A 23,594-nucleotide genomic window follows, 5' to 3' on the forward strand; every position below is an offset into this window, starting at 1 on the left:
AAAGACCACCTACTCCACTATTCCCTCCCAGCTATCACAGCAAAAAGTACTCACCAGAATAGACAGGAAGAAGGCACTTCTGAGGAAACACCACCAAGGTAACCGTCTGGATTTTATGGATATTTAATAGACGCCAGGAACAAAATTACAGATTTTGTCATATTATAAACATTAAAATAGGCCAGTCCACAGACCACCTGGAATTCCTTCACAGATTACACCGTAAATCCAGACTACAGGACCATCTGAAATGCAGGCAATTTGCTAGGTGATATTGTTGCTGTAAGCACATGAGGAATACAGTGGTAACATAGAAAACCAGAGCAATCCTGGAAATGATCTGCTGTCACTTACGCTGAAAGTAATAAGATCCTAACGCCAAAAAATAAAACTCTCTCGTTAAGAGGGCTTGAGACCTATGCTCTAAAACCAAAATTAGTTTGGAAGTAATCAGGTTTCTTTTTTATTTATGAGTACCAACTAAACAGATTATACTCTGAGCCTAGTGACATTTCAGGAATGGGAAAGTGAACTTCCTGATTAAATACGAAAATAAGCCTCATAATAGGAATTATAGTTTAGAAGACCTCAATTAGTAATAATAACAAATAATTTCAAATATTTTTTAAAGTGCTGGATAATTTTTAAGGATAATGTGACTAAAATTAATATTGCAACTTCCCAGAACTATTTGGACTAATTTTTGTGACCACCCAAAAAAGGGGCTAAGCTAAAACCTCATATTCCAAATTGAGTCAGTGACGACGTTTCAAACTCACCCCCCATGTAACCTTGAAACATTTTAAATAAGATGGTTTGAATACTTTTAGATTTCCCCCCAGTGTACCACAAATCACATCCAGAAACCCAAACAAAATAATCAGTGAAATGTTTGAGATCTGCTGCTGAAATCCCGAGCTGCAAGACAAGAAAAGGAGAGAGACCAAAGCAGATAGCCTGATGTCTCCTTACTTGGGCAGCACTGAGCTTTCAGAGGTCCTAAGCCGCGCACATTAATACTCTGAGTCCATAAAAGTCAGCAGTAACACTAAAATAATAATAATAATAAATAATATAGGCTCTGGTTAGAGAGAGAAGATCCGTTTACTGCCACCCTGCTGAGGTACATTTGACCACCAAAGGCAAGAAAGCTATTAGCATCCTGAATTAATGGGTATAGTGGTTTTCAAGCAAGATATTTTCATGATGGACACAATGTGGACTCAGCAAAGTTTCTCCTTCAAGAAAAATATAGCTTCTATTTCAAAGGGCACTGATTAGGCTTAATACTATTAGGGAACCATCAAGCATTTGTGTTGTTGTTACTGCTTTTAACTATCAGTTACTTTCTAAACCAAAAATTGTGGGTAGTCAACTTGACCAACAGTCACTGGTTAGGAATGCAGGAGCAAATCCAAGGTACAAAAGAGCTTCGAATGTAGACAGGCCTTAAGGAGTTTGGAATCTTTTTAGGTTGTCAGGTCTTAGCCTTTCTTATCATCACTATTAGCACTGCTATTACTTCCTTGTCTGGAATTTCTAAATAAAAATTTATTTCCCTCATCACATCCCCCCTGAAGACAACTAGATATGACACAATTTTAGAAATTCTCAATGTGGTTTATTAGTGGCAATGTAAATCAATGACCATCAAAAACCAAATAAACATATCTACCAAATGAATACATTCTTAATTACTATTAATTGCTTATAATATATCCAGCAGATGTTTTAAAAGTCAACAATATTAACTCCCTTTGTAGATTAATTGTAAAAAAATAACTGTTTTGAGTCCATCTCCATCAGTACTTGGAAGTACAAATATACATTAAATAAGATTATAAAGACTGTAATACATACAACAAAAAAGTCTATAAAACAAAGATAACTTTAAAAGCATTGCCCAATTTACTTTGTAGCTTTTCTATATAAAATATTTTAAAACAGTACATATTTTCTGGATCATACATGAAAGTTCACATCCAGATGTCTTTCTAAATCAAATTCTTACTCTCTCTTTATTGTCAAAATCTTAATTTTCATTCCTGGGTGGATTTTTCTTCCTTGGCAATTCTTTTTGTTACCCCACTAAAATATTTCTCACGGAAGGAATTATGACCTTGGTATGGCAGAAAATGATCACTTAGCAGATGTGAATACTGGTCCCGATTCTGTTTGGTTGGAAAATACAAAATGTAAAAATGATTTCTTTAGTTAGCTTATACCAAAGCAGTTGTTTACCTTAAGCAAAATCTCACCCTCTAGTGCATATTTATTTTCCTTCACTACTTGAATTAGAAATATGCCATCACTTTACATCCTTATCATGCGTGGATATCCAAAGTGTTTTCATTTACCTCATGAAAGCCTCACAAAAGTCCTCCGAACAGAGGACAAATTTCTTTTCTTTCTTTCTTTCTTTTACCTCAGGGCAAAGAGAACGGTTCCAGGTAACAGAGTCAAGGCTATAACTTTCTTCTGATTCCAAGTTCAGCACATGCTGGAGTCATCTGTGCCTATGGATAAAAATTACTAAACAGCCGGGCGCTGTGGCTCACGCCTGTAATCCCAGAACTTTGGGACGCCGAGGTGGGCGGATCACGAGGTCAGGAGATCGAGACCATCTTGGCTAACACGGTGAAACCCCATCTCTACCGAAAACACAAAAAACTAGCCGGGCGAGGTGGCGGCGCCTGTAGTCCCAGCTATTCGGGAGGCTGAGGCAGGAGAATGCCGTGAACCCGGGAGGAGGAGCTTGCAGTGAGCGGAGATAGCGCCACTGCACTCCAGCTTGGGCAACAGAGCGAGACTCCGTCTCAAAAAAAAAAAAAAAAAAAAAAAATTAGTAAACAAGGAGGCTTCTACTCAAGAAAAAGTTGGGAACCAACAAAATAATACATTTGTGTGAGGTCATACAGACACACAAAATTGTCTGGGGGTATTTCCATATTCAGTTAATGAAATAAACAATTCGTGGAAACTTTAAGTGAACATAGTAGATGAAGATACAGGCTAAACAAGAGATTTCCACACTTGTAGACTTCACAGACAAGTAAGGACTACTGCTCAGACTGACATCTAATGGTAATATCAACCTGGGTGAAAATGTCAAACATATTTTGGCTTAGAAAATTGAGGTTCCTGGCAGGAAACACTGGAACACTGGCTTCTCATCCAACTGTGAAAAATATCTAATTAGACATAAAATCTCATTTCCCATGTACTTCTATAAATTCATATTCAATTACACCTAGATTAATGTGATTTTGAAGACAAGTGTGGAGACTTAAATGGAAAACATGATTTTTTATCCTGATTTCAGTATCAAAATGGTAGCTAAAAATATAAAAATATATCTGGAATATAACAATCCTCAAAATATTTTTTCATTTTTGCAAAATATTTTTGCCTGTATAAAATGAGTACCTTCATTTTTCCATCATACCTAGCATTAATAAAAATCCAGGTTTAGCCATAATAATGTTGGCACATTTGTTCATTCAGAAACTATTTTTGCCATATGTATTTTTAAATCACACCAAAAACTCAATTATTACAAATTAAACATGCCCAGATTTCCTGATTCATCAAAGAGAAATAGGTAGCTACCGAAATTTTATGGCACCTAAGTATATTACAGTTCCAAATTCCTGCAAGCACATGAAAACATGTCAAAGGTTACTATTAATAACTTCAGGCTACATACAATCCCCAAAAAGATCAATTTTAGAGAGTCAACGTGTAGGTATACAACTAAAGATGCCAAATGAAAGGTAACATTTTGCTGGGTGTTTTGTATGGACCAAAAACAATACTAAATGCTTTATATGTACTACCTAATAAAACTTGTCAGTTCTAAGAAATAAGTAAAAGATTAGTACCATTTTACAGATGAGGAATTATTTAAGAGCACAGGCCCAAGATAATACACCTGGTAAGTGGCAGAGCTAGGCTCTGAACACAGATCTGTTTGACTCTAAAGACTGCACCCTTAACTACAAGGTAATTGTAAGGTAATTACAAGGTAATTGTAAACTACGAGGTTTTCTCCAAAAGAGCTACCTTTTTCCCCAACTTACGAAGCAGGAGGAGCTCTGAGAATATAGGTGATGGACTGAGGCCATGACAGCTGAGCTGCCCACCAAGAAAGGAGCAGAACTGGATAAGAGGTCTTACTAATGAAGGCCTATTAACTAAGGATATATTTCAATAGCACAGACTTTTCATATCAAGAGGAGGTATAAGAACCACAGGGAAGCTGAAGGATAACAAAACCCTGAAAGAACAGGTGACTCCACAGGTGGACTCAAGTCTGGTCCACATAATCAGGACTGTGCCAGGACAACGGCAACACCGAACAGTGTTCCACCATTTAATGTCAACTACTTCAACTTTTATCAAAAGTCTGACTTAAGTCCATCAATTACTCCTCCAGGTATTCGAAATCTGTCCTTATGTCAGTAAGATCACTAAGAAAACTTGACCACCTCCTGAGCTATGTTAGCTTAATCCTGGCAGAATGTTTTTCTTTGGTTTTATTTTAAAGCTATGTCCAGTTGCTGTCATCTTTTCGGCTACTATGTTGATCCTCACAATTCTTGGCATTGTTCCCCATCCAGTCATCAAAATCAGAAACCTGGGTCAAATCCCTCTTCTCAGATTTGGTCAGTCCTAAAATCTTAGCTTGTATATCCTAAACATCTCAAATCCACTTCTCTCCACTCATATCTCCAATATTTAATCTAGGCCTCCGTCATCCTTGCCTCTTTTCCCTAAATGGACAGCTGCCCTGCCTTCAGCGGTTCCTTCTCTAGTGTATTCTCCATACTGAGACCAAATCTAATTTATTAAAGTGCAAATTTAATATGCCAACCACTTGGCTAAAATCTAAATAAGTTCAAATTGTCCATAATTCTCAGACTTTTCCCTTGGTATTTGGTACTTACATTCAATTACCTATCACTTTGCGGAATGACATCTCACTTTCTTCTGTACAAGGGGAATCAGAATACAGTCAAGCAATAAAGGACTTCCCAGCTCTGCCTTTGTGTCCACTACTCTCATGGCCCCTCTAGGCCATGCAAGATCACCTCCCTCTCCCCCTTGAACTGCCTGTGGATTACTTCATGGAATATTCTAGAACTGCAGTAGTAAGGAGACTAAGGTAGGCCAGAAACATGACTCCAGCAAACTGACCCAGGCTCAGTTACTAGCGTACCTAGCTGACCTAAGGTGTGGTTATGCAGCTCACAAGAGGGAGGCAGAAGACAAAGCCCAAAGCACAACGGAAGATGGGCTTCCTCCATGGACCAAAGGAAGGGCTTAATAAAATAGTTTGTCTTTGACCGGAGGGATAGAAATAGGGCAACTATTGGTAATAAAGTCAGAGAATATAAAGATCAGAGTCAGAGACTGGGAATGAACAGCAAAAGCCTGAAAAATCCAAAAGTAATGATTAAAATGTATGCTAACGATTATTGAGAAAACATTTACTACTTAAGACATTCTTTATTGTAATAGTTTAGACCTCTCAGAATAAAGGCAAAATAAGCCCTTAAAAGACCATCTGTTCTATTCAGTGCTATGGGGACACAGTGGCAAAGACATACATGCTACTGAAGAAGTTGGGAAAGATCATTACCCTTAGAAATGCAACTCCTCGGGGGAAAATCCTATTTTCTTATTTCCCAGGTAGTAGAGCAGAATCAGTGTAAAGTGTATGTTTGCGTTCTGTGCTAAAATGCCCCCTTTCTAGAAGACCAAATGACTCCTGATTGCAAAACACAATATCATTTATAACAGAAACTCTGGAAAACCCAAAAGCTCCAAATCCCTTATGCAGCCAGAGACTTGGCAGGCGCCAGTCTATTACCCAGCAGCACAAGTCCTGCTTCGAGTAAGACATTCCAAGGACTTTGGCTACTGTTTTCACTGAAGTGGAAAGACCATAGTTCATAAAACGTTTCTCACAAAACACTCAGTATGTCTATGGTCCAACACATATCACATATAATCATACATATAAATACCACATACCTATGAACAATACACATTTAAAATACACCCAGACCATATGAAATAAACTATACGCAGCATTCAGAACTTATATTACCTTAATGCTAAATAAAATGGCAAACTCATTTTTGTTTTCTCTTTTCTCTCTACCTCTCTTTCATCCTATCTTCAGTTTAGTTTGCCAGGGCTTACATCTGAGATGATGATACTCAACTCTACATATTTTTCATCACCTTTTCATGACTCTTCTCTATTCACATTCCCTGCACATCTCAACCAGGAATATCTGCAAGTTTTTTTTTTTTTTTTCCAGCACAGTATCTCAAAGGCCAAAGTGCTTACTTAAAAGGAGAAGAGTATCCTCAGCAAATACAATCTTTGATCTCCCCCATTAACTCAAGCTCACCCCAGTGTTTGACTTTTGGTTTTGCTAACATTTCCAAATCTGTCTACCACTATTCATTGTGATATCATCTACGTATTATAAAACCCGCGTTCTGCCAATGTTTAGTAAGCAAAACATATTTGATGGAAAAATAAAAACACACAAGAATTAGGAAATGGCAAGAGAGAAGATTATGGTGATAAAACGACTACACTTTCCAAATTTCTTAACCACTGGTAGTAATTAAGATGATATGAATAAAATATTAAGACTATTGATTATACTATTATCATTTTTTATAATCAGAAGAGTTTCTACAGGTAAATTTGTGTTAGCCATAAATGGCTACCTAAGGAAGATACACAGCATTCAGCCCTATCATTGATCCTTTTAAGACAATCAGCAATCGTAAACATTATAAGAAATATACAAGTTATGATTCAAGAAAGGAAGATACATTTCCTACCAACTATGTGTTATTACATAATTATTTAATTTTCTGTATCTTTTTGCAGAAGAGTATCATCTAAATTTTGCAGATAGGGACACAAGGAGGCTAAAGAGTTTAAACAATCTACCACAAATCACACAGCTGGTAGGAAGCATTGCCAGAATTGTAGCCTAAATCAGACTTCAAAACTCATGTTTTTCCCATTATGATTCTCTTTTTTTTCCAGTAGAAATTACATCAAAACAATGGCTAAAGAGTTAATTTCCCACATGGCAGATTAGTGGGTCATTCAAAATAGAGTTTGACATTTAGAGGACATTCCTCACTGAACAGCAACATTATGGTAGCACATATTTCAGATCTAAACTTTTAGGCAGGACTCCTTTAACCACTGTCCCACCCAGCCAATTTCCTGTCCTATCAGTACTGCTAATTCTAAACATAAACCACTCGAGGAATTTTAACACACTTGCCAAAGAAACCAAAGGCAGGCTTACAAATCGGTAGTTTACTTTTATGTGTACACTACCCTCTACTGGCTGGAGCATAGTAACCCTTCTTTGGAGTACTTTCTGATGTGAACTGAAATAGCTTACAGCACAGCAGACCATACATCTGCCAGGAGCACCCTGTTGTGAAAGCTGTTTGTGAGTCCCGGATTGCTGTAAACATCTAGAGTCCCACAGTCCCAACATGACCAGGCTGGCCTTTTCCTCAGGGAATGTTAGCATTTATTCACACCATTTCATTTTTAAAGAATGATGGAGAAATAGATGACTACATATTCACCTCAGCGATTCTAACGTGTAACACTGTCTCAGTGTCCAACCTAAAATTCCAAATTACTCTCTAGAACAAGAAAAAAAAAGTATATAAATGTGACCTTATTCAAGTCAATCTTTACGTTTACAACTATACATCAAAAATACTGCATTAAAAAGAACAAAAAATGATGCTAAAAGTATTTCAGCCACTTGTAATAAATTTTAATCTAATGGGGAATTCATTCTCAAGAAAATAAATCAAGCTGTATGTTCTGTAGTCATATTTGAAACTGATGCTTTAAACGCAACTCATGACCCTCTGGATTATACCGTGAGAATGCATATATATAAAAAGTTTTTTCAAACTGACCATCATAAACTGCTCAGACTTCCAAGATACGAAAGATTCTTCATTGAGAATTCCACTTAGATAAAACTATCCTCCTAATTACTGCCTTCTCCCAGGTATTTGCTATTCTCTTTTATCACCTCCTTCTTAAATAAAGGGAAGGTGTTATAATTTTCCACAATATGTCAATTCAGCTGCTTTATTGGTTTGCTTCTCATGAGAAATGAGGCTTAGGAATCATAGGATTAAAATGTTTTTGTCCTAGTGATTTGTGAAGAGTAATATCAGGGTAATGATAAAATTCAATGTATTTTCTAACAGAAAACTTTTGGCTAGCCATAACTATCTGTTCGTACTCTTCCTTCAAATGGATGATTTAAATACCACTGATATGATTGGTTTTATACTAGAATGGCCCAGAGTAATCACTTAAAAGTTACTATTCTTTCCATAAATATTTATTGCATGGTGAGCAAGAGAGTCAAGGTCTGTGAATTCACAGAGCTTGTATAGTGGTGGGAGAGACAGACGTTAAACAATATACATCCAGACATATACTTACAAACCGTGATTAAACACTGGGAAGAAAAGAGTGCAGTAAGAATAAAAGGAAACACCTACTCAGAAGGGGTGAAGGGAAAGGACAAGAAAGGCTTCTCTAAGGAAGTGAAATTTATCTGAGACCTAAAGGATGAATTAAATTTACTCATATGAAAAGAGGGGAAGAAAACATTCTAGGAAGAGGAAACGCAGTGTGTGTGAGAAGACTCTGAGACTAACAGGAGGTAAATCCATTCTGGGACCTGAAAGAAGACGACCAGGGTGGATAACAACTGGCAAGCAAAAGGGAAGGTGGCACAAGATGAGACTGGACAGGTCAGAAGTAGATCAGGCTGACATAAAGGTTATGTAAAGGATTCTGAATTTTATTCTAAATTCCACAGAAAGCCACTGATGAGATTTAAGTAGAGGAGTTGCCTTATCTATTTATATTCTGAAAGGTATTCTGGCCACCATGTAGGACATGGAATGGAGGAAGAAACTGCAGAAGCAGAAAAATCAGTAGAAGATTATTATAGCGGCCTAAGAAAGCAGCACTGCACCATGGTCCTGGGAGTAAGGGTGGGGAATAAAAACATACAAGAAAGTAATCATCCATTCAGTTGTCCCAAGCCAGATTTCTGAAATATCACCCTTAGCTCATCTCCCTCACCCCTAGCTCATCTCCCTCACCCCAATTATCCAATTAGTCAGAGTCCTGCCACATCTACCTCCCCCGAAAATTCTCAATTCCACCATGCCCTCTACAATCTCTATTCTAGCTTCCTTGGTTCATAGCCTCATCATCTTTGCCTGACTATGCCAGGAACCTCCTCAGTGGTATCACAGGTATCCTTCCACAGCTCAAATTTACTAACAAAGTGAAGTTCAGAGGCCCTTCACAGAACACAGAGCTTCTGCCACTTTCCAAACATCCCTCATGGGCTTGCCCTTTTACCAACAGGATAAATTTGAAACTCTACAGCAGGTAAGGTCCCTCAACACTGGGCTTCCCTCTCTTTAGTCTTCCAGGTTATCTCCAGCTGTTCCTCCCTCACTGCTCAGTATTTCCAGCTCCGCTGAAGTCCAGGGTTCCCCACATGTACCACAATGCCTCTCATTCTGTACCTTGCTTAAATTTTTGGCTTTCCAACCAAATTCCCCACCTCTCTTGCCTCAAAAGCACCATCTCCTTAGGTAGGTGCTTTTCTATGTTCAACAACACTTCTCACAGATCACTACAGAACACAAGATGCTATGTTGGAATATGGTTTGAGTGGCCATTTCTCCTGATGTGCAAGTTTTCTAAGGATAAGAAGCCTTAGTCTCTTCAGCCCCAAGACCTGACACAAATGGTCTCATAAACACATGTCACGTGATGAAAACTATGGCCTTCCTCTCAAGGAAGACGTAATTCAGTAAGAGAAATAAAGTATACAAAAATAGGAAAAGTACACAAATCTAAAAATTGTTAAGCAAATGGCTTTTTTTTTCCTATTTCTCATAGTACCTTTTCTAAAAGTTCACCTGTCCTCAATTCTTACATTAGTATCTGCTTATTTATTCTCAGAGAGAAAAAAAAAAAAAAAAAGTGCATCCTTCTTTACAGAGCAAACAGCAGTTATCAGATATGAATTTCCTCATCATCCTCCTTGCCCCAACCACCATGCCCATCCTCTACTACAAACTGGCTCCTACTCGCTTCATTGTGAAGTCTCATCTCCTGCACCACTCCCTATCAATATAATGATGAAGACAAAATTCTCTCCTGGTGTCCCTTCATTGCCAAGAGTTAATTTAATAGAATTCCTGAAATTTCAGTTAAAATATCTAACGATGATCATCAATTTATAAAATCACTATTCTTTAAAAATACGATACGTCCACTTTCTAGAGGATGAAGTTTCAGAGCTCTATAGTCATTCAGCAGAAAACCAAATGGCTTCTATTTTAATTGTAGGTCAGGTTTAAGCTGTCCTTTTACTCACTGACAGTTCCTGATAATGAGATAATGATTTCTTCTACCTCACTAGTATTAACCTTAAGTCATTTATAGTCTCAAAGTGACAGTAGTTTATACAAAACAGCAGTTTCATTGCAAACGCTTGAATACAAATGGCTTATGAAATTTATTCTATGATAAGTAAAAACCAGTGATGCTGTCACCATAGTGAAAGCCACCAAACTGGTAGTGTTCATCTAATTTTGTGGGGAAAACCTTTTTAGATTCATGGAACCAGTTAAAGCTACGATATACATTCTTAAGTAAGGTGTGAGGAAGAAGGCAAAGAGATGGAAGAGAAAAACAATGGGTCGGTTTATTTTCTTGTAATCAGCAGAGAGTGAAATGAAATTTAAATGACAGTGCTGAATATAATGGGGCTCAGTTCAGCTTCAGGGTAATTACCCATGTCCGGCTTTTGTTTAAAAATCCTGCTCTCCTTATCAAAGCTTCCCACTGTTCTACATCTGGTACTGGACAGTAGCTATAGAAACCACTTGTGCTAAAGTTATACAACTATAAACAGCACTAGGCCATTTCCAAACCAAGGACAAGCAGGTCAAAAGTCCGGCATCCAATACTATCAAGAGAAACCTCTAGCATTATTCTTAATGAGAACAAGGTGCCACTGGAAATCTTCATCCTTGAATTAGATATTTACATATAATCTATACTTTTTAAAAATTTCACTACATGATAGTAAGTTACCTAAAATCTATGAAAATATTTTATTTTAATACGTATTAAAATCTTCATATCTAGAGTGTTCAAAATGAGTGACAATGATTAAACTTTGACATCTGGCACTCAATACGTAATGTCTTAATAATTATAAAAAAAGCATTGGGGATATTAGTCCTTATTATGACAACACAGAAGTATTAACACTTTCTACATGCTATCTGCTAGAATCTATACTTTATAAAATTCAAAACTTTATCTCAAATGATAAAAGAATACAAAGTCAACACACTAGATAAACATTTAATGACCGCTTATTAGTTACTGTATCTAATATTTCATTAAAACTAAAAATCTTGTTTAACACCTTCTTGAGTAGCAGACCAAAACATGTGCAGGCATGCACATATATATGCTGTCACTTTAATGATTATAGACTATTCCTCTCCTAGGTGAGTTTTTTAAATTTCCATAATCCATTAAAATAAAAATTAATAAAAACGAATATGCATTTATACAAAGATCAAAACCAAGCAAAACTATATTGCTTAGGGATGAATTCAATAGTGGCAATATTACAAAAGAGAAGCAAGATAATGATTACCATAAAAGTCAGAATAGTGGTTACATTGCAGAGGGAGGTATTTATGATTAACAATGGCCACAAAGGGGGGTTTTTCTGGAGTGCTGCATTATCCTATAACCTTGACCTTGGTGGCAGGTACACGGACATTCACTTTATAATTACTAAATTGTACATTTATGTCTTATGTAAAAAATACACATTAAAAATCTCAGGGTTAGATTCTTAGATCGTAAAGTGGAAAGAGGACGTAAGTTTACATGTGAATTTGAAAAACACCAGAAAGATACTTCTAAGTTAAATAACTATATGATAAATAAGAAAAATATACAATGAGGAAAAAATACAAAAATATACATGAGAAACTTCCCATTTCTCTACATCATTCATACCTTGGAATCCCTGAGTTATATTTATGTTTTCAACTGACCTATGCCAAAGAGTCTTTTAGCACTAGTCCTTTAAAAACTGTTTTATTGGCATAGTTTAAAAACATGCTGGAACCATAAAGACATATGTTCTCTCAGTCTTCAGAGAACTGCTTATTTCTGCAAATAAAATAGTTCTTTCTAAACAGAACCATAAGATGCAGGATCCAGATACCTTAAATGCCTGCTTTCCTGGAGCTAGTGGGGAAGATACGTTTGCTTTTTCATGGTTTATCAGAAACAATAGTTTAAAACTATTATGATAGCATTAACTTAACAAAAAACCCCGTTTAACAAGATCATTTTATTTGCATAAGTATAAAAGAAAAATGACCCTCCACGATGTAAACTCAAGAAAAAGTACCACCAACAGCAAAAGAAAATTCATGTGGAACTAAGTGGACCAAATGAACCTGAAAACTGAATTCAGCATGATATGCAGCATCACCAGGCTGCTGTCTGCTTCTCCGAGTCTTTTTTAAGCACCTCAAGTTAAGTCACAATTTATAAATAATGCAAATTGGTTCCCTTCTGACTTGCTATGCAAAATAATTTTTGAAAAGACTCTCTCTTTCTCTCAGATACACACACATACTTTGATGGTGGTAAGTACTGGATTGTATGAAGACCTAGACTGAGTTTATGTTCAATATGTCTTTAGTGTCACCATGCCTTGTTTTTCTCACCAATAAATGAGGTTATTACCTTTATCTATCTTACCCTTTGTTTTAAATGCTTCATACCTAATCTCTAATCTTTTATACTTCTAATCAAAAGGGAACACACAGTTTTGGGAAGAGATAGGCAAAAATCACAAAATATTTCAGAAGGAAAAGTCAATCAGAAGAGACACACTTTAATTCAAATAGCTGCAAAAGAAAAACACAGTAACAACATTAATCCTGAGAAAGGATAATGTATAAAGAAAATAGGCATCAGCATTATGCCAGCAAAACACCAGAGTTTATGATCAGTAACACTACTATCATTCTAATATGTAAACTATTTATCATAAAGACTAATTTCTTCCACTTCAAGCCATCTATAAGTCATTTTCTGAAGTGACCTCAGTGTCTATTATCTCCTTTGTTTAAAAAAATACTGTCATAAAGTTAATGGTTCTTTTGTCCTTCATAGCTTCAAAATCTTTCAGTCCTTTAGTTAAAACCCTCAGTTTTGGCGACACTCCATTCTGATTAATGCATTCATCAGTTTCATGTTACTGGACTCTTCCATTCAATCCAAAATAAAAAATTACATAAACTGTCACCAGCTGCCACTGTAATCTTCCAGTATTCCTCTTTTAAATAACCTAAACTATATGATGTAGCTATACAAAAAAAAGACAACTGATTTATACATTATAACTTTAGTCTAAATTAATAACCATATAATATCTTGAATTAAACGTATCCAAACTTCAATACTTCTCAAACCACTAGGAATATAAGGTAGCGTGTAAGGTAAATAAAACACAAAATAAATAGGGCACATAATGGCCCACTTAATGTAATGGTAATCTAAACTAATTTTTTATATTTAATCATGTATCTATTACAGAGTAGACTATAAAAGTTGCATGAATTTTTTAAAAAGATTTCAAGGAAACCGCGAAAAGGCGACCCTGGATACTCTTTTCATCTGTTCAAGTAGATTCTATGGAGAAGGTTGAGAGAGTATTGTTTCAGGTGACTGTCATTGAAAACGTAACTATTACACCTCAGTCTGTTGTGGACAACTCTGGAGATCAGCATTTTTATCCTATACATTTCATATAAGAAAAATGTTTTATAGAAGTAACCACTGTGACTACAACCACATATAGCAGCATCAACTACATGTTGTGTTAAGTGGGACAGCAAGATCTAGTAAAACAAACTGCCGGGCGTGGTGGCTCACGCCTGTAATCCTAGCATTTTTGGGAGGCCGAGGCTGGCGGTTCACGAGGTCAGGAAATCGAGACCATCCTGGCTAACAGGGTGAAACCTGGTCTCTACTAAAAATACAAAAACAAAATCTGCCGGGCGTGGTGGCCGGCGCCTGTAGTCCCGGCTACTCGGGAGGCTGCGGCAGGAGAGTGGCGTAAACCCGGGAGGCGTACCTTGCAGCGAGCCGAGACCAAGACCCTGCACTCCAACCTGGGCAAAAGAGCGAGACTTCGTCTCAAAAAAAACCCAAAAAACAAAAAACAACAACAAAAAAAAACACACATTCCACCATGGCCCCCAAAGTAACACTAGCAATACAGCAGGACAAGGAAAGACTATCTTTAAAAACAAACTAGTAATATGTCACTCAAGAATATTTACCTTTTAGAGCCAGGCGCAATGGCTCATGCCTGTAATCCCAGCACTTTGGGAGGCTGAAGCGGGCGGATCACGAGGTTAGGAGATCGAGACCATCCTGGCCAATATGGTGAAACCCCGTCTCTACTAAAAATACAAAAATTAGCTGGGCATGGTGGCGCGCGCCTGCAGTCCCAGCTACTTGGGAGGCTGAGGCAGGAGAATCGCTCAAACCCGGAAGGCGGAGGTTGCAGTGAGCCGAGACTGCGCCACTGCACTCCAGCCTGGCAACAGAGTGAGACTCCATCTCAAAAATAAAAATAAAAAATAAAAAGAATATTTACTTTTTAATGTTGGCATATTCCAAAGGTAGAAATATGCTTCAGTAGAGAGGCAACAAGATGTAGAAAAAAGGACACAGAATTTCAAGTACAAAGAGGAGTTTTGGTCTCAACTCTGCCACTTAACTATTTAAGCAAACTGGGATAGTCCCAGGCTACTTTCTCATTTCTAAAATGGTGACATTAATAAAGTCAAGTGGATAGGGAAGTTTTGTAAACAATAATGCATTATAAAAGTGTTACTCATCATTCACTTGGCTTTCAGAATATATCAACAAGGAATAATGAAAAAACCTGGACCTTCTTATCAGGCAATTTCAAAATTTTAATACAGTTGTCAAGAATTTTCTTCTTTACTACTTATGTGCCATAAGCAAGTCTGAAAAGTATGGCCAATAATATAAAACTTCAAAATTTTATAAAATATCAATATTCCTTAGACAATTTTTGTTGTAACTTACATTTACACTTTTAAAAGAGGAATAGGGAGAATACTTTATAACAACATACCAAGTGGGCCAAAAGTTATACTGAAGTTAAACCTAACAAGTGACAAATCAAAAATGAAGAGACACAGTATACAAAACTGTAAAAATCTAAAACTAATAGTCTTGCATTGCCAAAATCAACAATGCTGAACAAGCCCAAGAATAATTTGTTAGATGTGTGTGAGAACTGTTTGACAATTTTATGTCACCACTTGCATTATAAAGGACTGAGATCTTGCTGCAATTATATACACTCCTCTCCACAGAAACAAAAGGTAGAAATGAAGTAATTAATTAAAAACCAAACATGATTAATTTAACATGACAAAGTATTTTCGGTTACAATAAACATCATACTAGTAAAAATTCACTAGTTAAATTTGATCTTATATAGGGAAGACCATTTCAAAAAATTACTTGCGGTTTTTCCTTGTTTTTTTTTTTTTTTTTTAAATCAATTTGAAAAGAAGAAAGTAAAATGATAAAAAGAAAACCCAACAAAAATGAGCATTGCCTTTACAGGTTTAAAAATACCAAAGGTGAGTACCCTCATTTATCATTTTAACATAGGACAAAAATCCTCAAAAGCCCAGTTTTCCTTGAGTCTCAAATAAATTTGCTTAGGGAAATATTATAAATCTGGGAAAAAATATCAGACTTTCTTAAACAAATAAAACTCAGTGGAAAGCAAGCATAAAAATTAGTCCACAATGGATCTTAATTTTTAAATTTTTCCATTAAAATAGAATGGCTGATTTATTATGCAGCTCCATGAATTATTAAAGAGTCTTCACAGCTTCGTCCTCCTAATTCTTTGGAATACTATTTATGTAGGCCACACAATAAGGAATGCTAATGCCATTTACTTTTCTTTCTAATATCACGACCTAAAACTGCAAAATCTATAAGTAATGCTTGCTTTTTACGTGTATTACTCATGTGCCTGGCACATAAATGTTAGTTACTATTATATTACTAACTCGAATGATTCTATTAAATGCTATGATTTCTTTTTTTTTTTTTTTTGAGACGGAGTCTTGCTCTGTCGCCCAGGCTGGAGTGCAGTGGCCGGATCTCGGCTCGCTGCAATCTCCGCCTCCCGGGTTTATGCCATTCTCCTGCCTCAGCCTCCCGAGTAGCTGGGACTACAGGCTCCCACCACCGCGCCCGGCTAATTTTTTGTATTTTTTAGTAGAGACGGGGTTTCACCATGTTAGCCAGGATGGTCTCGATCTCCTGACCTCGTGATCCCCCCGTCTCGGCCTCCCAAAGTGCTGGGATTACAGGCTTGAGTCACCGCGCCTGGCCTTAAATGCTATGATTTCTAAGAGCTGTAATGTTACCATCTGAATTATCAAAATGCCTTACATCCTTTAAAATACCAAAAGACAAACATATACATGAGAAGTAAGTGACTAGGAGAGGAGAAAAAAAAGCATCCTCTAACATATAACAGACTCCTCTTATTCAATGTGATGGACATTGGTAATCGTTAGTATAATGGAATGAATATTCTGTTCTACCCTAAAATTCATATGTTGAGTCCCTAACCCTCAATATGACTGTATTTGAAGACAGCACCTTTAAGGAAGTAATTACACATAAATGAAATCTTAAAGGTGGGGCCTTAATCCAATAAGACTCTCATTCTTTTAAGAAGAGGAAGACAGATGAGACTGGAGGATGGCTTGAGCCCTGGAGTTTGAGGTTACAGTAAGGTATAATAGTGCCACTGTATTCTAGTCTGGGTGATGGAGTGAGACACTGTCTAAATCCAAAACAAAAAGAAGAGGAAGAGACACTGGAAGTGCAGATGCACAAAGGAAAGGCCTTGTGAGAACAGCGAGACAGTGAACACCTGCAAGAAGCTAAGTCTGCTGACACCTTAATCTTGAATTTCCAGCCTCCAGAACTGTGAGAAAATAAATTTCTGTTAAGTCGCCCAGTCTGTGGTATTTGGTTATGGCAGCCCAAGCACACTAATACAATTAGCTAATTGGATAAATGAAATAAAAGCAGGAAGAAATTAAAATGCTTTGTAAACATATTAAACTTACTTTAACTTAAAAAACAATATTCATTTGTATATATTCATACAGAATCAAGACCTATAAAGAATTCTAGTTTTGGCTTCTATAAAATGATGCAAGACCTTACAAAGCAATCTGGGTGCAAAAACCTAGATTGCAGTTACTTTTTTCAAAGTTATTCCCAATTCAAGTCTTTTTTTTTTTTTTAGCAACTCACTTTGTTCTTTCTAAAGCATTAACTTAGTTTTTACAGAAATTACAATTGTATTCTTACACAAATATTTCACTGGTCTAACTAGTATTTAAGTAGATTACATAATTACTGTAACAAATATAATTGGCATAAACAGCTCTGAGAATACCACAATAGACTCGTTAAACAAATAAATCAGCTGATAGAAGCAGAAGTACTGTATATAAATAGTAGAGATCAAGCGACTCACCAGCTGAAAGTATTCAACATACAACATATTATTGCATCAGGCAATAATTTATTAAATAATTTATTTTGTTGTTGTTGTTTGTTTGTTTTGAGACGGAGTCTCGCTCTGTCTCCAGGCTGGAGTGCAGTGACACAATCTCGGCTCACTGCAACCTCCACCTCCCGGTTCAAGCGATTCTCCTGCCTCAGCCTCCCAAGTCACTGGGACTACAGGTGTGTGCCACCATGCCCAGCTAATTTTTGTATTTTTAGTAGAGACAAGGTTTCACTATGTTGGCCAGGCTGGTCTCGTACTCCTGGCCTCGTGATCCGCCCACCTCGGCCTCCCAAAGTGCTGGGATTACAGACGAGAGCCACTGCACCCGGCCCAGGCAGTGTGTTTTACAGAAGGAATGGCCAGTATTGGTTAATCGGCAGGGTTTGAAATGGACGTTAGATAAGAGGGCTTCTACTGTATGCCCAAATAAATGTTACTCATTTAAAACTTTCATTCTGGAAGGCTGTAATGATGCCAATTTGGAAACTATTTATAGAATTTCTGAATCTGTAATGTTTTAAATGTTTAATGGTTTAATGGCAAATCATCATCCTTGAAATAGAATTTGGTTTCCAAAAACAACTTTAAATCATTAGTCTGGTATAAAATAAGAGCAGCAAAGTCCAGTAAAATTATTTTAAGAAAAGCAAGGTGTTACTATAAAACAAAATAACTGATTAATAAAAAAAAAAAAAAACTTCTTTAAAGGCAAATCTTAAAGGTAACTTTCAAGAATATGCTGAAAAATTATGACAGAAATAGAATGAGTACAAAGATTCCACTCCAAGGATGTCATTTGAATATAAACTTCTAGTATTTTTGTTTTAAAAATGACTGCCGTACATTTTCATTTTAATTACACCACATAACATATATCTATACATCCGTATGTTTATATGTAGGTACACAGATACCTATATATACATATAGTAGATACCAATCAACTACTTATATAGATGTATAGGTTAGCTTTCTGAAATGCCCTGATATTGGAGCCTGATTACAGAAGATAGTTTATGTCACAATGAAAATTCTGAACATTTTTCAGTAATAAAAAAATATTTTGCATAAGGTAGTGACATAATGAATGCAGTGTTTTAGGCAGATGCATTTAACATATAAACTAGAGGTATGAAGGAGATCATTTAGGAGACTGTGAACATAAACCAGGTGTATGGTAATAAGGGTCTAAATTAGAGACAGCAAATGGAAATAAAAAGGATGAAAACAATGATATAATATATGCAAAAGGCACCATACAAATATTAGTTTTTATTGCTATGAAATAATCCGTAAGAGAGAACTACATAAAAACAAGTCAAATGCAGGCTACAGATGGGTATGAAAATCTTCAGGCTGGAGCAGTGGCTCACGCCTGTAATCCCAGCACTTTAGGAGGCCAAAGCAGGCAGATCAAGAGCTCAGGAGTTCAAGACCAGCCTGGCCAAGACGGTGAAACCCCCTCTCTACTAAAAATACAAAAAAAAAAAAAAATTAGCCAGGCATAGTGGCAGGCACCTGTAATCCCAGCTACTCAGGAGGCTGAGGCAGGAGAATAGCTTGAAACCAGAAGGTGGAGGATGCAGTGAGCCAAGATTGCCTGGGTGAAAGAGGGAAACTCCGTCTCAAAACAAAACAAAAAAAAAAGTAAGGAAGAACCTTCACAGTACCACCTTTCTTCTGCTTACCCTAAAGGTCCAAAGCAAGAATGGGGGTCATCCAAGTTTCCAGTGAAATTAAAAGAGCTTTGGTTGTCAGTCGACAGAAGTACAGCCCAAAGAGCTTTTGTCGATTTAATTAAGCTCCATTATGAGGCACTATTCATGTCAACTCTCGTCTGGGCATGAAATAACAAACGTTTCGTTCTTTCTTAAGCTTAAATGAATTTTGTATGTAAGAGAGAGAAAGAGAGACAGAGAATGTGTTGGGCCCTAACAAACTGGGGACATTTACTTTCTCTCTTTATTTATAAAGCAACATATTCTCTTCATTACAGTCTGCAATCAAGTAGGTTCTGCTTTTGGAGAAAAATGGTAACTAGGACATTGCTAATTACATAACAGTTGTCTAAGAATGCTGTTTTATAACTGAGTTAGCAACAAGGATGCCAAATAAAGCCTGAGAAGTGAGGGTCAACGTCTATTTGAACTCTACTCAATGTCTATGTCTATATCCAGCTCCTACCCTTCAATCCCAAGTGGATGCACAAATCTCTTCAACTTCTGCCTCTTGCTAAATTCATCTGTAATTTTTAAAATATCACGGAATAACATTTCCAAACTCTATCACAGAAAAACTATTTAGAAACAACTACTTTTGATTCTTTCAGAATTTATCCCAAAAATACTAAAGCAATTTACCTCAAATTTCTGCACCTTTTCCATTGTGATCAAGCGCCTTGATGTGTGACTGGAAAGCTTCTGCTCGCAGTTGCTAATGAGTTTCAGGCAAGGGTGCCAAGGCACCATCTCTTCAGTGTACCTGAAGGAAGAACAGCTGACTGTTAGGAACACTCGCATGTGTGGCCCACAAAGAATCATGGGGATCGTCCAACGTAGTGTGAGATGTTCTTCCACTATGTGCTCTTTTTCCCCACATCTGCTAACTATCCACATGATCCATAACTATCTATAAGCAAAGTAGCTTAATTTTATCATATCCCAAAAATGCAGTTAAATGTTTTACCTGTAGAATAAGAGAGAAATATTGTAAGTACGTTTTGTTGAAGAACGCCAAACATTTAAACCACAGAAGTACAAGGTGATTCCACCCTACAGAACTCCATGAGAGTAGACAAAAATATGCTCAAGAACATCCCTTGACATTCACGAAAGACTGACCATCTGCAGATTTTTATAAATCCCCAAAGTGTATAATCCACTACAGCATATACTTTCCCCTCTAAACTGAAGTGCCCTTGCAAAATTTTAATAACATCTTGAGACCTCTATTATGTTTGTACATATAGAACTAAAGTTATTTATAAAATTATTCAAATAAACTACAACTAAAATAAACGCTACAGATTACATCAGTCTTCTGGTCATATGAACCAGGAAATAAAACAAAAATATGCCAATGAGTGGTGGAGACTGCTGCTGTACAGCACATGTCCTACATGGATAAAGATGATGACAACATCCAGAAAGCAGGACAGTCAATAGCAGGAGTTCAGAATCTGGCATCTGACAGCTTAGCATAAATCTTGGCCAAAGAAATAGGTAACAGAGGTGGGAGAAACAGCTATGGAACAGAATGTGAAAGAACAGCAAAGGAGGGGACTCACTAGGCATGGGTACTTTTAAGAACACTGTGTTGCCAGGATTTCTGTTTCCTTTGCAATTTTTTACGCCTTTTTGGATGGTGTCTGCACACATTTATTATACAGGTAATCTTAAAAGTCTGATTCAAAATAGCAAAGGTGCTGATTAGTTTTTCATGTAAAGGACGACAATCTCAGCTACCTGTTTTAATGCATCAACACTGTTTTCCCCACTACTCTTTCATGAACTTTTCTAGGTCCCACTGACATTCAACGAGCTCTCCCTATTACCCCAATCATATGCTCAAACCCATCATCACCCACTTCCCAAGCATCATTCATAATGCACTTCACTTTATTATCAGTGGAAAGAATTATCTTGAAGTCATTCTCTGACTTCTTCCTAGAGCTTTCCGACAAGTAATGAGCACTTCAGATTTCACCTCATCTAGTAATTCTTTAATGTTCACTACATAGCCAGAAATGTTGTACTTCTTGTAACACTGACATCAAATTTTGAATCTTCATGCAATACATTTATGACATGAAAGAATACATTCTTTTTTTTCTTTTACAGAGACAGGATCTTGCTCTGTTGCCCAGGCTGGAGTACAGTAGAAAGAATATATTCTACACCATGGGTGAGACTAAAATAATAAGTGCTAACAGAGAGAAGATATAGCCTTAAACTTACGCTTACAAACCGTAGGATCTATAGATGCTGGAAACAGTATGTGTCAAACTAAGTAATATACTATTTTTTAAAGGAAAAAAATCTTTTACTTCCTGGTGGACTGACTTAAAGTATTTTTTTACTAAAGTGTCACTTAAATATGCACAAGCATAAATTCGATATAAATTCTTCATGCTTATATCCCTAATATAACTATAAAACCCAAAAAACAAATTTATCAATCCAATCCCAAAGTACAAAACCAATACAATTTTAATTAACATCTATGGCATGAATGATGCTAAACTGCTGAACTAAGTTGCTGCATTTGGTTTAACAGCAGAAAAACATATTTGCATGTTTCATACTATCTTTTCTGACTCAATCTTAATTCATTTTTAACAATTATTCTATTAATGAGCCAATCAATTTAACAATATACTCCCAAAGTATCATACTAAAAAGATTAAAAACAGCAGTTAAAAAAGTATTCAGCTGGGTGTGGTGGCTCACACCTGTAATCCTAGAGCTTTGGGAGGCCAAGGCGGGTGGATCACCTGAGGTCAGAAGTTCGAGACCAGCCTGGCCAACATGGTGAAACCCCGTCTCTGCTAAAAATACAAAATTACCCATGCATGGTGGCACATGCCTGTAATCCCAGCTACTTGGGAGGCTGAAGCAGCAGAATCGCTCAAACCTGGGAGGTGGAGGTTGTAGTGAGCCAAGATCACACCACTGCACTCTAGCCTGGGCAACAAGAGCGAAACTCTGCCTCAAAATAAAATAAAATAAAATAAAATAAAAAATAAAATAATTCACTGTATATTTACCAATATATTTCATTCCAATGGAATGCTGGCAAATGGTTAAGTAGAAGGCATAAATCTGTATTTTGCCTGGGCCATTACGACAGTACCAAATCCTATCTTAACTCCCCGTTTTTATTAATATCCCCCTACAATCCAAGTTATCTATTTAAAAGCTAAATCATCCTTAATAGGTAAATCTACAGAGATTGACAAGTGGTGCCAGAGGTGGTAATTGCTAAGGTCCATGGGGTACTTCTCGGGGGTGAAGAAAATGTTCTGGAATTACCTAGTGGTGACAATCGCACAACTTTGTGGATAAACTAAAACCATGAAGCTATATACGTTAAGAGGGTGAGTTTAATGGTATGCAAATTCTATTTCAATTTTTTTTAAAAAAAAACAAAAATAATTGTGTACATAGGCCCCTAGATTTTCCGCGAATCAATTTTGTCTGTCACTCATTTTCCTGTGAATCTTCGTGCTTCAACTACTTTCCAAATGTCACTAGAATTTCAGCTTCCATTTGAGAAACAGATTTTGCAAAGATTGAACATTTACTAAAAACAGCTTAAAAATCAGTTCTTCCAATGCAAATCAAAACCACAATGAGATACCATCTCACATCAGTTAGAATGGCAATCATTAAAAAGTCAGGAAACAACAGGTGCTGGAGAGGATGTGGAGAAATAGGAACACTTTTACACTGTTGGTGGGATTGTAAAGTAGTTCAACCATTATGGAAAACAGTATGGCGATTCCTCAAGGATCTAGAACTAGATGTACCATATGACCCAGCCATCCCATTACTGGGTATATACCCAAAGGATTATAAATCATGCTGCTATAAAGACACATGCACACATATGTTTATTGCGGCACTATTCACAATAGCAAAGACTTGGAATCAACCCAAATGTCCATCAGTGACAGACTGGATTAAGAAAATGTGGCACATATACACCATGGAATACTATGCAGCCATAAAAAAGGATGAGTTTGTGTCCTTTGTAGGGACATGGATGCAGCTGG

General features: G+C 36.7%; 1 protein-coding gene across 7 annotated transcripts in view; it reads right to left on the reverse strand.

The window, feature by feature from the left end:
• The window catches only part of TRMT11 (tRNA methyltransferase 11 homolog), a 196,688-nt gene that overhangs the window by 139,364 nt on the left and 33,730 nt on the right, over window positions 1-23,594 (reverse strand). For 5 of the 7 annotated variants that reach the window (XM_021937911.2, XM_009206153.3, XM_017958352.3 and 2 more), the window contains exon 12: window positions 20,182-20,302. In XM_021937911.2, the coding sequence (XP_021793603.1) occupies window positions 20,182-20,302 (121 nt within the window). Of the gene's footprint in view, window positions 1-1,599; window positions 2,172-20,181; window positions 20,303-23,594 lie in introns of those variants that run through there. The other 2 variants (XM_003898222.2, XM_021937912.1) reach the window with 1 other exon arrangement.

Source organism: Papio anubis, chromosome 6 (assembly GCF_008728515.1).
Source record: "Papio anubis isolate 15944 chromosome 6, Panubis1.0, whole genome shotgun sequence".
Classification (NCBI taxonomy): domain Eukaryota; kingdom Metazoa; phylum Chordata; class Mammalia; order Primates; family Cercopithecidae; genus Papio; species Papio anubis.